The 16234-nt window shown below is 39.9% G+C and overlaps 1 protein-coding gene and 2 non-coding genes across 3 annotated transcripts; all 3 read right to left on the bottom strand.

Annotated features, from left to right (window-relative positions):
• Nucleotides 1-168: 168 nt before the first annotated feature.
• Nucleotides 169-240, bottom strand: trnae-cuc (transfer RNA glutamic acid (anticodon CUC)). The gene has a single exon. It is a non-coding gene; the product is annotated as a tRNA-Glu (tRNA).
• A 155-nt stretch (nt 241-395) lies between these two features.
• trnak-cuu (transfer RNA lysine (anticodon CUU)) lies at nt 396-468 on the bottom strand. Its single transcript has one exon. It is a non-coding gene; the product is annotated as a tRNA-Lys (tRNA).
• Nucleotides 469-710: 242 nt separating this feature from the next.
• Nucleotides 711-16006, bottom strand: LOC143476202 (E3 ubiquitin-protein ligase DTX4-like). Its single transcript, XM_076974267.1, has 9 exons — nt 15600-16006; nt 15177-15394; nt 8822-9881; nt 5157-5218; nt 4315-4476; nt 4097-4158; nt 3443-3763; nt 3237-3326; nt 711-3065 (listed from the first exon to the last, which is right to left on the bottom strand). Coding segments are annotated over exons 1-9 (2202 nt in total). The 5' UTR covers nt 15602-16006; the 3' UTR covers nt 711-2840.
• Nucleotides 16007-16234: the final 228 nt, after the last annotated feature.

The following is a 16234-nucleotide window of genomic DNA, read 5'->3' as shown; positions in this document are numbered from 1 at the left end:
GTTCACGTGACCCTGTAGTGTGCTTTGCTTTTGTCGCATACTGGAAACTGTACTGCATACTACTACGAGGACCAGTATGCAGTATCCAGTATATACTGAGTCCAGTATGCAGTATCCAGTATGTAGTAGTCTATTTCGAACACAGCCATCATTATTGTCAAAAGCTTGTTCCCTGACCGGGAATCGAACCCGGGCCGCGGCGGTGAGAGCGCCGAATCCTAACCACTAGACCACCAGGGAAACCGATAAAGCTGCATCATGTATAACTACAAAATTTTAATGTAATCGGGTATGATGATAATATATAATGGTAGTAACGTAGTGGTTACGATTTTAAGGGTTTTTTTGTAATTTGGAAAACCTTAAAATAGCACGCAACAGTTATTAAAACTTTGCGCCCAACGTGGGGCTCGAACCCACGACCCTGAGATTAAGAGTCTCATGCTCTACCGACTGAGCTAGCCGGGCTAATGCACGGAGTATTATAACCCACTAGATCACAGATCAGTATTGGTTGTTTCATGACCTGCTCCTTTCATAAATGTGCTCCTTTAAATGTGGTTCTGGTTCAGGTGTGTGATTAAAGTTGTTATGGATTTGTGTCACTGGATGATTCTGTAGTCTGACAATGATAATGTAAGCCATGTTTAAGTCAACTACTCACATACTATGTTGTGATCTTTAAAGAGAAACAAAGAACAATATTGGAGATTTCATTTTAAACTCAAATAATGCACAATTTATTAAACATATTTCAAATCAAATATCACTTTTTTCCATTACTTAGTAGTTTATTTTTAACATTTCTATATACACATTTTAATTTTGCTTTGATCTTTGCATTCTTCTTAAGCATCACTGGGGACTTGGCTGCCCCAAACTTATTTCCAGTGCAGAAAACACACTTTTAAAAAAGCTGGAGGAAATGAAATATCCATAACCCATTGTATACAAACAGCTCTTCCAATCATGCCTGCAGTAAATCACCACTGATATGTCCTTCGTATGGGTGTAAAGGGAAGGAGGAAGCGGTCACTCTTCAGAAAACAGGAGATTTTACACATACAGAGGTCTGTTTCACAACGAAAATACCTTGGCAAATGCATAATTTCTGTACACTTCAGAGAACTGAAAAGCGATTAACTGACTTGTGCAGTGTTTATGTACAAAAATGTATAAACATGTCACATTTCAAAAGATCTAACTTTCAATGAAATGGGAAAGGGAATAAGGAAAAGCAAGGACCAATGTTCTAGAAAAATAACAGGAAAAGAAAAAAGTGGATCAGACTTCCTGATATAAACAAATACAAATGCATGCATATGTTTACACTCCCATAGGAATGTTTAAGGAGACACAAATATGCCTGTACACTAGCAAACACTTTCAGTTGGTAGGAGAGATTATCATCACCACCACCACTACTCAACCAGGCCACATACTTTAAAAAAAAACATCTGTGGTAAATGAATAAAAAGTTTTTAATCTACAGTCCAAAATTTGATTCTATTATTAAAATATTATTATTATTTTCTATTTTAACCTCTTTCCACCACAACTCTTCTAGTGGACCAACAAGCACATAGATATACTACAGTTCATTTATTGTTTACTATGAAAAATGAGCTTTTTAATATATTTAGATTATATAACTGTCTGGTAACCCCTATTTGATATTGGAGCAATAAAGAACAAGTGTAAACCTGAACTCAATAAGGCTATGAAAATATAATTGCTGTTAAAAACTGCCTTTCAGTCCAGACTAAGCATTGTCTAAGAAACTACACCATAGGTGTTTACAGCTCTGTAACTGAATAATAACAGTCTTAACAAGTTGCTTTATGAATCGTACACATAGATCACATAAATCACCTGATTCATGTAAATACATAAATCTAAAATGTGGAATGGTGAATGGTGTTGCATGATGATAGCAATAATATTATAAGAACACATGATGCTGTTTATGTAACTAATTATCAACAAGTGCCCACGATATGGATTGTTTTAAGGACAAAGTAACCATTTGAGGTCACAATACAGTTTCACCTCCCTCTCACTTACATACACACACACTACTTGGCATAAAATTTATCAACCTGTCAGTTTAACAATACCTTCTTTTGCCTTTCATTTTTTCAATCTTTCCTAATCTCTCCACTGTTCCATACAATTTCTCTCCTTCCAGTTTTAACCTATCAATGTACCTTCTTTACCTTCTTTCCACACATTGTTGTCATTTCCACCTTTCGTTCACATTTGTCTTAGCAGCTGAAGTAGAAGTAATGTAATTGCACTAAGCTTTTAGTATGTATTATATAAGCCATGATACCACATCCAAAGCCACTTTTAAAGGGATCTTTTAGCTCTTTTTTAAGGGTGCAAGTGCAAAGTCTGTTTCCAGCACATCTTAATTATAACACACTCATTCCAGCTCATCCAGGAACATCTAAACAACCCCAAGTGTCAGTTAAATGTTCATAATAAGTTCTGTAATAAGAATAAAATAATCAATAAAGGGCTTGATATGCCTGATTTAGGCAACCAGCACATATTAACTTGTATATCTGTATAACATTTGGTCCATGACAGCTGCATACACATTTGTTTTTCTTTCTTACACTGTCAGGTTATTTATTTCTCAGTGGCTCGCTCTCTCTCACACACACGCACGCACGCACGCGCGCATGCACGCACACGCACACACACACACACACACAGGGACACAGGGACAAACATGGACACTTACTCAAAAAATGACCCTTCCAAAATCAGCAACTTTGTTGGCACAATATTTACCGGTAGGTCATTTCCACAGCCTTCTCCCTAGCCCATTTAACTCACAGTTGTCCATCTTCCTCAGTGATGCCCTGGGCCTTTAATTCCTCCAATACATGGTCGAGGTAGCCAGGGTCAGGGAAACCATGACCTGTGAGGTTGGAGCCAAACTCGGTCTTGTGGTGAACCTCATTCCAAATAACTGTGTCTGACTCGCCTGTGGTGCTGGAGGTTCCTACAGAGAAGATCAGCCTCCTATCCCAAGCTACTAGCAGAAGCTTCAAAACCTACAGCACAGGAGAGCAAACACTATTACAGTAATAGACACATTGTGTCATTGAAATATGTCGATTTAAATGCTAAAAGCTTTTATTAAATGTTATTAATTTCTAAGTCAAGAAGTTTACAGAACATTCATTGTGTGTCATGTTCATTGTGTGTCAGCATAAAGTGCTTACCACGCGTCCTTTCTCGCTGTCTGGAAGGTAGCAGTGGCGGGGAAATCCCCTTGCAGTGAACGGTTTTCCTGGATCTGGATGCTCAGGGCCCTTCAGCAAGAAAGTGTTTAAATATGTCATGGTGAGGTTAGTGATGTCAGAGGGGAAAAAGCAATCTCTAAATATAGCCTGTGTGTAGGCACACAATGAGCACACTATAGAGGTACCTGGATCCCAGGTGGTATGTTGTAAACGATGCGGATTGTTTTGCTGTCGGGATATCCGGGCAGTGAGTGGGGGATGGTGTGGTACTCCATCTTGCCAGGTGGCTGGTTACCCGTCTTCACACCATAAATGGTCTTGCATGTGGGGCACTGCAGGCTACCATCTTTATTGCCATTGTTGTACATAGCCACTAAGCACTGCACATGGTATTGATGACTGCACTTTGTTAACTGACCCACCCAATCTGCACGTGACACACCACTGATACCTGGACCTTTATACCCAGAGGGGCCAGCCAGAGCCTCCATACAGATAGTGCAGTCCTGAGAGGAAGCAAATCGGATTAATTATACCACACCGCATAATATTATATACACACTCCTTTTTTAAAGTTTGTAGTGTTCTATAATAATCATGTGTAAGCAGCTACAAATGCAGTATACTCTAAACATTTTAAGTTTGAAATTTTAAGTTGTGATACAGGCTAACAATAGCTTTTCCACATATATTTAATATCACAAGGGAGGATGTGAGGTGTCACATGGCCTTTTTAGCATTATGTGGTTAAATCATGATGATTCTTGAGCATTTCATCTGTTTAATTCAAACCGCCTACAGAGTGAAGAAGTGATGCAGAGGAGCGAATGAAATTGTACCTCTTCAGGCGGATTCCTGACTTTCTTCAAGTACCTCTTCACTACCTCGTCTGGAGTCCTGCCTGTAGAGGTAAACGTGTTTAGTCTCTATAGCTTTTACTAAGTTATTAATATAAAGGACTGATGTGCTGTTTGAGTATTGAGCCGTGTCCGTCAGTAAGCCTGTTTCCGTGAATAACCTTGCAAAACTCCCTTTGTGTGCCTGTGTTTAAGCTCACTTTTGCGGACTTGTTTTCTGGTTGTTTTGCGACAGCAGTGCCCAAAACCAGGGATGGATTTGATGTCATGTTTGCTGACAGGAGGAGGTTGCAGCACCATCTTAGGTGGGCGTGTCAAACACACAGGTAGGCCTGCTGCACTCATCAGAATACCAGTGATCCCTGCACAACAGAGGTTTTTGCAGCTGAATTAAACAAATACAGATCTCTGAATTGTATGAGATGGGAAGTGTACACATTAGGCTTACACGATATGAAGAAAACATAACCGTTCATATACTGTATATAGCTGAGCATATATATATATATATATAGTATATATATATATATATATATATATATATATATATATATATATATATATATAGTATATATATATATATATATATATATACTATATATATATATATATATATATATATATACTATATATATATATATATATATATATACTATATATATATATATATATATATATATATATATATATATATATATATATATATATATATATAGTTTACTGTTTTTCTGCATACACTTTTATGCAGTGTTAACAGCATAACATACACTTTTATACACTGTTAACAGCATAACAGCATCACTGAAAAATTTATATAAAAATATTAATAATATTTAGTCAATTTAACAAAAAAAAAAATAGCTATAAAACTATAAAACCTTTCATACACATGCTTCTTTTGTACTGTGTTTATCTTGTTTGTCCATAACTTGATGATAATGAAAATACAACTTATTGGTCATGATGTGCACATTCTTTCATTCTTTTCTGAATAGTTTTTGTGTTCATTTGGTTTTTGCATCAGTATGTATCATTTTCTTACCTGCTAGAGCTGGATGCACAGGATTGGAACTGCTGAGGTTCTTCACTGGTACTGTTGGTACACTAAAAATAAGAAATAATAATACATTTGTATTAACTGTAAGCACATTCTAATGCTTATTGCAGTAATATTTCTTAATAAACACACAGACAAGAATCAAAGTAAAGTATGAGTGAGTGCTGTCAATTTGAAAGCACATATGGTGACTACCACCGGAGTTACAGACCCCTGTAAGTCGTGGCCACGACTTACAAAGGTGTGGAAATGAGATCCTAATAAATAGAAATGTAAAAATACATTTACACTGGTGTGAGTCCCTGTATGGTGCTCTTAGATAACAACATTTAGACTCCATGCTCTTCCATTTAATGGATAATGAAACCTGTCACTTCTGCCATGTCTGTGTCTGAGGCTGTGAGCCTAATTGTTCTTTCTGCATGTGAACACACACTGGTGATCTCCATCCATCCATCCATCCATCCAACCATCACACACCATTTATTAGAGATACCCATCTTCTAGCACACTGGACCACCTTTGGCCTTCAGAACATTTGAACCACAGCAATTAGTTGTGGCAGAGATTATTGTTTAGGGCTCCCTCAAGCCTGGCAAGTACACATAGATTCCACAAGTGTCTGGATAGATGTTGAGTCATGCTGTCTGGAGGGACACCCACAGCTTTGTGGTTGTAGTTGTATTTGTTGAATGGACTTCCCACCACGCCCCATAAATGCTCAACTGGGTTCATGTCAGGCAAGCATGCGGGCCACACCTTTAATTAGCACTCTGCAGAATATTCCTTGAACCAGTACTTGACAACCTAGGACCAATGTCATGGTCCATTATCCTGTTGGAATATCCCATCACTGTGGAGGTACATTAAGTCCATGAAGGGCTGTAAATGGTCATAAAGCAGTGAATGTTGTTGCCACCGGTCAATTATATATTTAGGTGGAATAGTGAATACAACCCATGCCATGAGCACAAACCTCACATCAGTTTGGAACCACCACCAGGCTGCACAGTGCCTTGTTGACACTGGTGTCCATAGCTGCTCCCATATACCATGGAACCTGAAGAATGTAAGTCGCTCTGGATAAGAGCGTCTGCTAAATGCCGTAAATGTAAAAATGTAAATGTAAGAATGCTGCACTGACTGATATACATGTGAGGCCACCTGTACTGAATGTGGATGTGATTTTCTTCCAGCATCGCTTGTCTGTTCATACGGACAATTCTATCCAGAACACGCCAGTCACTATCACTAGGCTTACCCGAATGAAGCCACTGCGTTTCCCACTGTGGGTGGTAATGCCTTCTATGACATATTTTCCATACACATTTCAAACTGTGAACTGATAAATACATGCACCATTTCAGAAATGGAATATCTCATCTGTCTGGCATCCACCATCATGCCCTGTTTGAACTCACACGATAATTCACACCGTGTTCAATCTCACTCACATAACACCTCACAACATATACAGGTGTGGACATTCCCAAACCTTTTCCTGAGGTAACATCACTTTATAAATCAATTTACATACTACTACCCCATGACTTTTGGCACGTCAGTGTACGACCCTTAAGGCAATGGTGTTCTGTCCTGCTAAAGATGTCCTACCAGGTAAAGCACTGTCATGAAAACTGAGAAACTGGTACACTGATGCAATTCATCTGTCAGTACTGGCAACTCTGTAACTGCTCAATCCAAAGTTAATGTTGTATTTGAGGAATTACTTGGACAAATCGACATGAATCTTATTTGCTACAGAATGCTGTGTTAACAGATACAAAGATTATACACACAATATCCTAAACTGTGTCCAACACTGAAAATGTTTAATTCTACTTGATGCTAATTAGAAACAAAACTTGTATGCCAAACTTTAGAGCAAAACAACTTCAAAAAGATTTGGCTCCAAAGATACAGTACTGCCAGTAAAGCACTGTTCACTGTGTTAAAAATATGAACATGAGCACTGTGTTGTGAAGTTCTCTGTTTTTTAACATTTAACTTCATCAACTTCACTTCACATCACACGCCATTTTGGTAGAACACTGTTGTACTACTGATAGTTTGAAATATATTCAGCCATGTTTGTGCCATATTTCAGATTATTATGAATGGTAAACTTATGGCTAAATTAACACATTTAAAAAGTTGATCTGCTTCTCAACAACAAAAGTTCCTTCCAGCAGTATCTTTACCAGAAATCACATGTTACTACCAGACACCACTTATTTCTTAATTCTTAACCTCTTAATTCTCTGTTCTTCACTTCATTTAAACTTCTGGTCAAGTTTGTCTTCCTGTTTTGGCGCTTTCATTTTCTACCATTCTGATTTCTGTAGCTTCTATCAGTAGTCAGTGGATTTCAATGTACTTGTTGATTTTTTTCCACTTTTGTTTGTTTTCCTCTTACTTTGTGTTTGTCCTCTTTGGTCTGTATGTGTCTGACACGCTGTTGCATTCATTGTGCCGCCTCCCCAAACTTGTAGCAAGCCCATGTTCCCTCTGAATTCTTTCACTGATAACTCAAGACAGGCTGAAACAATTTGGAAGAGAATAATGACCGTGCCACTGTCTTCCAGTCCTTTTGTTTTCTCTCAAATACACATAGACACATGCAGAAAAGCAGCATTGTGCTGTTAATGCTGATGAGGCTTTGCAATGCAAACAAAGGTTACCATAGCAACTAAACATGAGCACACAAAAAGCAAGCCCGGGAAGGGGAGTGGGACAGAACAAGGCGGTGAAAGTCAGAGGGAGGTAGTGACCCTTTCTTACACCAACCCCCCCACACACCCACCCACACTTTCCCCCATTTTTTCTTCTCTTGCAACTCCCTTGCATGCTCCATCCTGATCCCTCCACTGCTCAAGAGCCAAGTTCTATTCCCAGATGGTCATCAAGCTGAGCTGTGTTGGATGATTTAGCAGTGTGAGAAACACACTCGCGCTCTCTCTTTCACACACACACACCCACCCACACAAAAACATGTTCCAAATACATTCCCATATGTGCACACGCACATACTCACACTTACAGGACGAAGGGACCGTTGCAGATACACACACACACACACACACACACACACACACACACACACATATATATGCAAATATAACCTTCTAAAGGTCAACACATCTACCAAAATCATTTTGACATAATGGGAACCGATCGGTTAAGTCTCAGTTCTCTAAATTCTAACCAAAACATAAGACAAGAGCCAAATGAGCAGTATTATCAACAACACCACAACCTGTTGAAACATCATACATGTTTACTACACTGCATACAATAAAAACCTTTGAGACAATCCAACCAAATGACAATATATCTCCATTTTCTGTATAGATAATGGAAGAAAGTGGGGTCATAGAAAAAGTGATCCTAAATTGCTAGGGAGACTCCATGTTGTTTAATGCAAAACATAACAGCCTACTTTTAGCTAGTCCACATAAAGGGGATTTAGATAATCTTGTCTATGTAAGAACAAATCTGTCTTTAAGTGACATCAGATAAGTTATAAGCTAATTGTCCATAACCACAGACAGCGATCACACATTAAAGCCACATATTGAAAAAGCACTGGCCTCCCATCTATGAGGAACAGCAGAGACCACAAGAATAAGACTTTATAATCTATTTCTCACCCAGAGGCGATGAGTGCACGTGACTGTGCCATGGCGATTCTTTGCAGCGCCGGCCGGCTCAGCCCTGCGAGACTGGCACGAGAGGGCAGGGGAGCGGCGCTAGCTGTGAAGCGCTCGGGCGGGACGGCCACCGAAGGGGCCGGCAACGGTGAACGTGACGTAGAGCTGGCCACGGTGATGAGCGTTGCAGTTGGCACTGATGGAGATGATGTTGAGGTACGGCTTGACGTGGACACAGGCTGCTGACTCGACACCTGTGAAGGGGGAGGGGCTAAACGCGAATGGGGCGGGTGACTGGCGGACAACGAAAGCGTGGCGGTGTTCGAGGTGAGCATGGACAATGAATGAGCGAAGGCATTAGCGTTCTTGCATTCTTGAGAGCGGGAGCGCTTGAAAGAAAGTCCATGAGGCAGCGTTTGAGAATATGAGTTAGATATGGACGAAATCTTAGACAAGGCCGGAAGTGTTCGTGAACTGGATTCAGGACTGGAGGGCTTTGTCTGGGGAGGTCTGCGTCCCAGTGTGTATGACATGGCATTCGCTTTTACACTGAAAACAAGCAAACACTGTTGGCAGGTACATGGCTGTCCAAGAGGGGTAAGGGTGGACATTGAAAGACTTCCACTAGGATAGATAGCACTCCCATTTCCACTTGAGCTAGAACCAGACGCACCAACCCCTAGAAGTGCCCCAGTTGAACCAACACCTGAAGTCATTCTACCAGCTGTCCTTCCAGCCCCAGTACCCAAACTCTGGGCACCTTTTGGCAGAGCCCCAGAGACTACTGGGTAGGCCATGACTGAGCGTTGCTGGATACGGCGACGCCTCTGTGTTTGCTGGTTGATCTGAGTCATGGTCTGGAAATCCACAAGGTAGCAGAAGCCAAGTGGTGCCAAGTCCAGCCAGGACTGCTGGCGGTCCCATGCCTCTTGCAGGGCAATACAGACCTCCATCACATACGGTGTCCAAGATCCTGCATCATTCTCCCACTCCCACAGCCGTCCCTGGCCTGGTGCTGAAGAAGGGTCATAGAAACTCTGACGTACCGGCCTTAACGTACCTGAAAAAAGACAAAGACAAAGACAAAGACAGGTTAGTATTGCTTCGACACTTGAATTATAAACCAGAAATGTTAGTTAGATAACTGACAAACTACACACTCCCCTCTTCAATCATAATGGTATAAGATTAAAGTTTTTTTTTTACTTACATCACTAAAATCTCTGCTGTGAATTTGAATGGAAAATTGACATCAGTTGCATGTTTTAATGTAAACTGTACTTTTGTAAAGAGACTGTCTAAATCATTTGTCAAATTGAGTAGGACTTTGAACTTCACAACTATTTATAGGTGTGACCATTTATATTTATACTGAATGTTTCTACAACTGCTGCCTACAACTACTGTTTCATATCTGTAAACAAATATTACAAATCGCACATGTTGTGTAATATCAAATGACAGGTCTAACAGGTCTACAAAGGCTTGGGTTAATTACCCAGGATTTAAGTATCTTCCAGTACAAATACACATCAGCAGTTAACTAGAAAAACGAGGCTCCACTCTAAAAGTGTATAAACAGTAAGCTGTGAGAAGAGCAGTCACTGAAGAAAACAAGACTTCACAGTAGTGGTTTAATAATGACCTGCCTACAACTGAACAGCTTGTCCTTGTGAAAGGAGAACAGATCTTGCTTTTTTGTATACATAGTGGTATAGAAAGTGAATTGTTCATCACACACAAATATTAATTTGAGCATACACAAAAGATGAGCATACACAAAAAGATGAAACAAACAAACAAACTTTAACTTAATGAACTTAATTACTAATCAACAGATAGAACAGTGTGATTACACCTGAACATCATCCAACACCCCTATCTTCGAGCAGACCAGGCTCATGCAGAGGTGGGTGAAGTACTATGTAACCAGATGACAGACGATAACATATGACATGAATATTCAGGCCCAGACAGTGAAGAAAGGGACAGTGACTGGAAGAAGAGCCAAACAGGGTCAAACCTCAACAGAATCAAAATTACCATTGTGCTGAAAGTGAATTATGATACATGCCAATGCCGACAGGCAATAATACTGAAGCCCAAGGAACAAAACAAATGAAACAGTACACTTCACTCTCAACAAACCCCTTTTGTGTCTAAAGGTCAAGTTCAAAATCTCACCGCTGTGGATATAACAAAATGTGCATACACAGAAACAGAAATGTCTACCTTGTCAAAAAGTGAGACAACAAATTGGTGCGCCTTGATTCCTACAAAGTTCAGCTATAAACACCATAATAATTTCCACCCAACCCTTTTGTACCCAAGTCTGCACTCGTCTTTGTGCTGGGAATGTAACCTTTTTTCTTTCAACAACAGAAGAATGGGAGAGCATTCCCTTGGTCTTTATATGTCTTTTAATGACAGCACAAAGGGTAAGGGAAAGGGTAAACTACAAGGGGACCCAAATTTAAGGTAGGAAGAGGTATGTTAAAAGGTTTTTTACAGCAAGCAGCTGTGATAATAAACAGGTTTTTACACATGTGCTAATACTGCTCCTAAGTGGTCAATCGATGATCACTTGAATCAAACAATATCCTGAAAAAGTGCCCAAGTTTCTTTTCCTAGACCTGCCTACATTACAGTTTCATCAACAGATGGTCATGTCTACTTGACAATCAATGTATCCTCAGCAATAATGTGTGGAAATGCATCCTTGCAAGCCCATGTCAGTGTGTGTGTGTGTGTGTGTGTGTGTGTGTGTGTGTGTGTGTGTGTGTGTGTGTGTGTGTGTGTGTGTGTGTGTGTGTGTGTGTGTGTGTGTGTGTGTGTGTGTGTGTGTGTGTAAAAAGGTCACTGCATCAGTACATCATAGTGTGACATTAGGTTCAGGATCCCAGGACCTCTGAGGCAAGACAAAGCACTAAAGCAGGTGTACAGGGACTGTCCATCTGTCTGATTGTTAAGGGTGCTTTGCTTCTGTGACACAGTGCTCACCAATTCTATTCTCTTCCTCAGTTACAAGTTGACTGCATGGACCCCTTCACTCTCTCTCATCATTGTAATTCAAGTCATAAAAACATGTTTTGCTTTTTATGACTTTCTAAATAAATGCATATTGGAAGAAAACATGCAGGAGGGAGACACTGCCAGCACAGCCAGCAGGTTTGGCTGCGTTTCTACTGTGAATCTGTTAACATTAGCAGGACTCATCATTTTCTTTTTCAGAGGGAAGTGAATGTCTGTGATAAAGTGCTTAAAACAAACAATCTAGTTAAAATAGCTTTTAGGATGTTTTTTTATCATCACCACAATCATGTGGTGTTTCAATTCCTTTATCACACAATGAAGCATAAGCACAAAACACTATTTGCATTGACGTCTCTCAGCCTGGTGAGATTTAGACCACAAAGCAAAAGCCACCTGATTCACTGATGTTTCAATCAGGTTTTCATCAGCTTTGAACAGATTACATTGATTCCCATGATCTTTGGTATCACTGGGTAATGAACAGAACAGATGAAGTATAATGATCAATTTTAAATAGTGTAAATAATATTCTAAGAAATACCCTTTAATGCTTCCTATTTTTTAGGTGTGATTGGCCATAACAATCACAGGGGGGAAATGTCAGATCCATAGAGGGTTATAAATTAATGCACACTCACACCGTCTTAGCACAGGTCAAGTATTAAAAATATGTTTGGTGCCGGTGCCGGTATAGTTTATGTAAAGGTAAAAATAAACAGTTTAAAATAAGTTTTTAAAAATATTCTTATTTCTTATATAAGAAATATTATATTATATGAACTTCTATACAAGTTCAATGATGCACCAGAACAAACCAATAAATAAACTTTATAGTTAAGGATCTGCAATTCCAATTAATTAAACTCAATTCTTTTCATAGAGGTTTTGGAAAAGGAGGTCCAAACACACTGACCGAACATGTTCTATTTAGCTGATGCCTCAAACATTTCTGCTGTCATTTTAGGTCACTACAATAAACATTCAGTAATTAAATCACAATATGTGTTTACTAAGTATGCTAGCAGGCACAGTAACGTTTGATTTCATGTCAATATTAACTATTGCAGCTCTCTCCACCTGAACACACATTTGTCACATGCTCATGCCTCTTCATTTATTTATTTTTTTCACCATTTCCTTTTTCTATTTGACAGTGACTTGTGAAGCAGGACATGCTGAGAGGCACTTAACAAAGGATCTTCTGAGCAGAAAAGCAAATGTAAGGTTTAGTAGAGTCTAAGCCCTACCTCCCCTTGGTGACACAGTCTAATACAATTCAGGCTTGCGTGTTTGTGTGTGTTTGTGTGTGTGTGTGTGTGTGTGTATGTGTGTGTGTGTGTGTGTGTGTGTGTGTGTGTGTGTGTGTGTGTGTGTGTGTGTGTGTGTGTGTGTGTGTGTGTGTGTGTGTGTGTTTGCGCATGCATGCACAAATGTGTTTTGTGTGCATTCTTGATTAAACTCTACCTTTCATTGGAAAACACACTGTGAACGACGGCACCCAGAGGCCTGGGGCAGTTGAAACTCTATACAGGCTGTTGTGCAATCAGAAGGAAAAACTTACAGCCACTCCCCTCTATTTTTCTCATCCATCCCTCTCTCTACATTAATTCACTATCCCTCTCTACATTAATTCACTATCCCTCTCTCTACATTAATCAACTATCCCTCTCTCTCAGACCCCGCACAGGAACAGAACCCATGCTTTTGTGCAGTAATTTTCAACATTGAAGTGCCAATTTCCTCATGTTCATGTCTGTCCTCTGGTGTTGTGTCCATTTGGAAGAAATCTTGCTAGGTTAGAGCAGATGGGTAGCATGGAAATTAGATCGGATCTGACTGTACTTAACGTCTCTGCCAGATGGAATTGAATTGCGTTTCTTCAAGAAAGAAGAAGTATATCTCTTAGAGAATGCAAATTATTACAGTTAGGTTGTCTTGTGCTAGGTGCACCTCAAACATGAGATAAAGAGAGAGAGAGAGAGAGAGAGAGAGAGAGAGAGAGAGAGAGAGAGAGAAGAGAGAGAGAGAGAGAGAGAGAGAGAGAGAGAGAGAGAGAGAGAGAGAGAGAGAGAGAGAGAGAGAGTTTGTGTGTGAGATTTGTTTTTTTGTATCTGAGTAAACCCTTAGTTTAACAAATAGTCTTCATCAATGGCACAGTTGTAAAGAAATTGGGGCACTGTGATCTTAGGGAATACTGTACCAGTAGTTAGGAGATTATAGATTAGTGCTTAAAGAGAAACAAAGAATGACACCTAAAATTACTTAATAATTAAGGGCTTTTGTAGACATGCTACCACAGTAAAGACTATTGATTATTATTTCCTACACAGGGTACCTTCTGACACCTCAAAGACTTTACTGTAAAAAGTTTCTAGGTTCGATTTCTAGATTAGTTCACTTCAGCAGTGATGTACAATAGCGCTCAATTATTATTATTTTTTGTTTCACAGAGGAAAGTTGTTGTTTTTAAAAACCTTGTCTAATGTTGACTAATGATGACATAATTAGAAAGCATGCTGTGCCTAAACGCTCTGTCTTGGTAAATTCCCTGCTTCTCTTTGCTGTAAGATTTCTGTCCCAGACTCTACACATCTGTTCCTCTAATTCAACAAAGAAAGTGGGTGTTGTGCCTTTTGCAAGCACTGGAGACCCCCCCCCCCCCTTCACTAGCAAATATTCTTAGCCCCCACCCCCACTTTAAGCATGGATACACTTCCCATTCTGTCTGTTTTTCTGCCTACCCTCTTCTTCCACAAATCCCAATTCAGGGCAAAACTCACAAGATTGTGCATTTATGTGAAAGAAAAATGTAATAGCATAAGAAAGGTCTCTTTGTGACTAAATAGTTTCTACACAGATTCTATTCTTACACATTTTGAAAAATTGCCTAAGTTTGCCTGTGATCTCTTCTGAGATTCGGTCATGTTTCCTTGGAACAGCTGTACGGATAGTAGTTCTAATAGTAAAAGAATGTGTCTGGACCAGCTGTTTTATGGTGTAATTTTTTCCATTCACTTCAAAATGACAAACCAGTGCAGATATGACTCATTGATACAAATCCACTAGAACTTAGCAGTCATTCCGCCAGCTGCCGTCTTATGGCTGTCAGAGTTTACCGGAAAGAGGTATACAATACATAAACCGAACTGTTGCCACACAGGGACAGCTACTAACAAAAGCAACAGCTTTACTTGCTACAGCACTGTCAATGCAATTGATATTTTAAAGATGACAAATGTTTCAAGTCTTTACGTGTATCTAAAAGCTCCTCGACTGTGCTACTGCATGTAAAACCACATCACAAAAAAACACGTTACGTTACCTGTGTCTTGTCTGAATTGGTGCATGGAGTGCAGATCTATGATGTAGGGCGCGAGGCGGCTGTCAGCTTGGCCCAGCACGACGCTGCCGCCCCGGGCATCGCTCCCTATCACCGCCTCTATGTGGCGAGACACAGCCGGGCTGTACGGCTGCCAACTCTGGTGCTCGTCCAGCCATTCCCACACCACCACCACAGTTGAGGCAAGTACCGTCGTGTCCCTGAAACCAAAAACGTACGGTTTAAAATATATTGTCCTGTTTAAGTTATTCCAAATATAGAGAAACCTGGGACATAAACAGTTAACACTCCGAAATTTCTGCTTCGAACGTAGCGTCTCACCAGGGAAAATTCAAAGTCTTATTCAAAATACTACATAAACTACTGTCAAACTCACTAAGAAAAAAACAGTATTATTTTACTTACATTTGGTTAGCCTTTTGTAATCTAAGACAATGAAGAGCAGCATCTGGATATACTCCGATTCACTGCCATCCCTTTTCACGGCGCAGAAAGGAAACCAGCAGCTTCTTTTCAGCTTCAACCCCGTTTTAGAGAAACGACGTGCATGAATCTTTCACCCGTGACATTCGTTTATATCCAGACTGGCATGCACACCTATGATGATTTTCTAGTCCATTACGTACACACCAGTGTGTTAACAGTTCAAGATGTAGTTTAGACTGCTTCTTTTGGAGTAGTTACTTAAGCACTTGAAGAAATAGAGAACAGACTCCAACTTCAAATGCCTTTAACGGTAGCGACAACAGTGGTAAAACGCGACACCCAACACCACTTGCTTTGCAAAGCAGTCACTCCCTTACTCACTCACTCACTCACTCACTCACACATGCACAAACCAAACAGGTTTGGCTGGTTATGTGTTTTTCTACGCAGAGAAACGAATTCTGAGGATTAGGACGGGCTATTCGACAAGACTGGGTCCCTTTAAACGGGCTTACATGCAACCCGGGAGTTATATCGACACTGGCAATCTTAAACAATCATGCGTGGCGAAAATATTAATCTGCGTTTGTTTGTCTAAAACCATCGGGTTATCT

This window comes from Brachyhypopomus gauderio, chromosome 15 (genome assembly GCF_052324685.1).
Source record: "Brachyhypopomus gauderio isolate BG-103 chromosome 15, BGAUD_0.2, whole genome shotgun sequence".
In the NCBI taxonomy this organism is placed as follows: Eukaryota; Metazoa; Chordata; class Actinopteri; order Gymnotiformes; family Hypopomidae; genus Brachyhypopomus; species Brachyhypopomus gauderio.
This window is presented reverse-complemented; position numbering and strand designations above follow the sequence as displayed.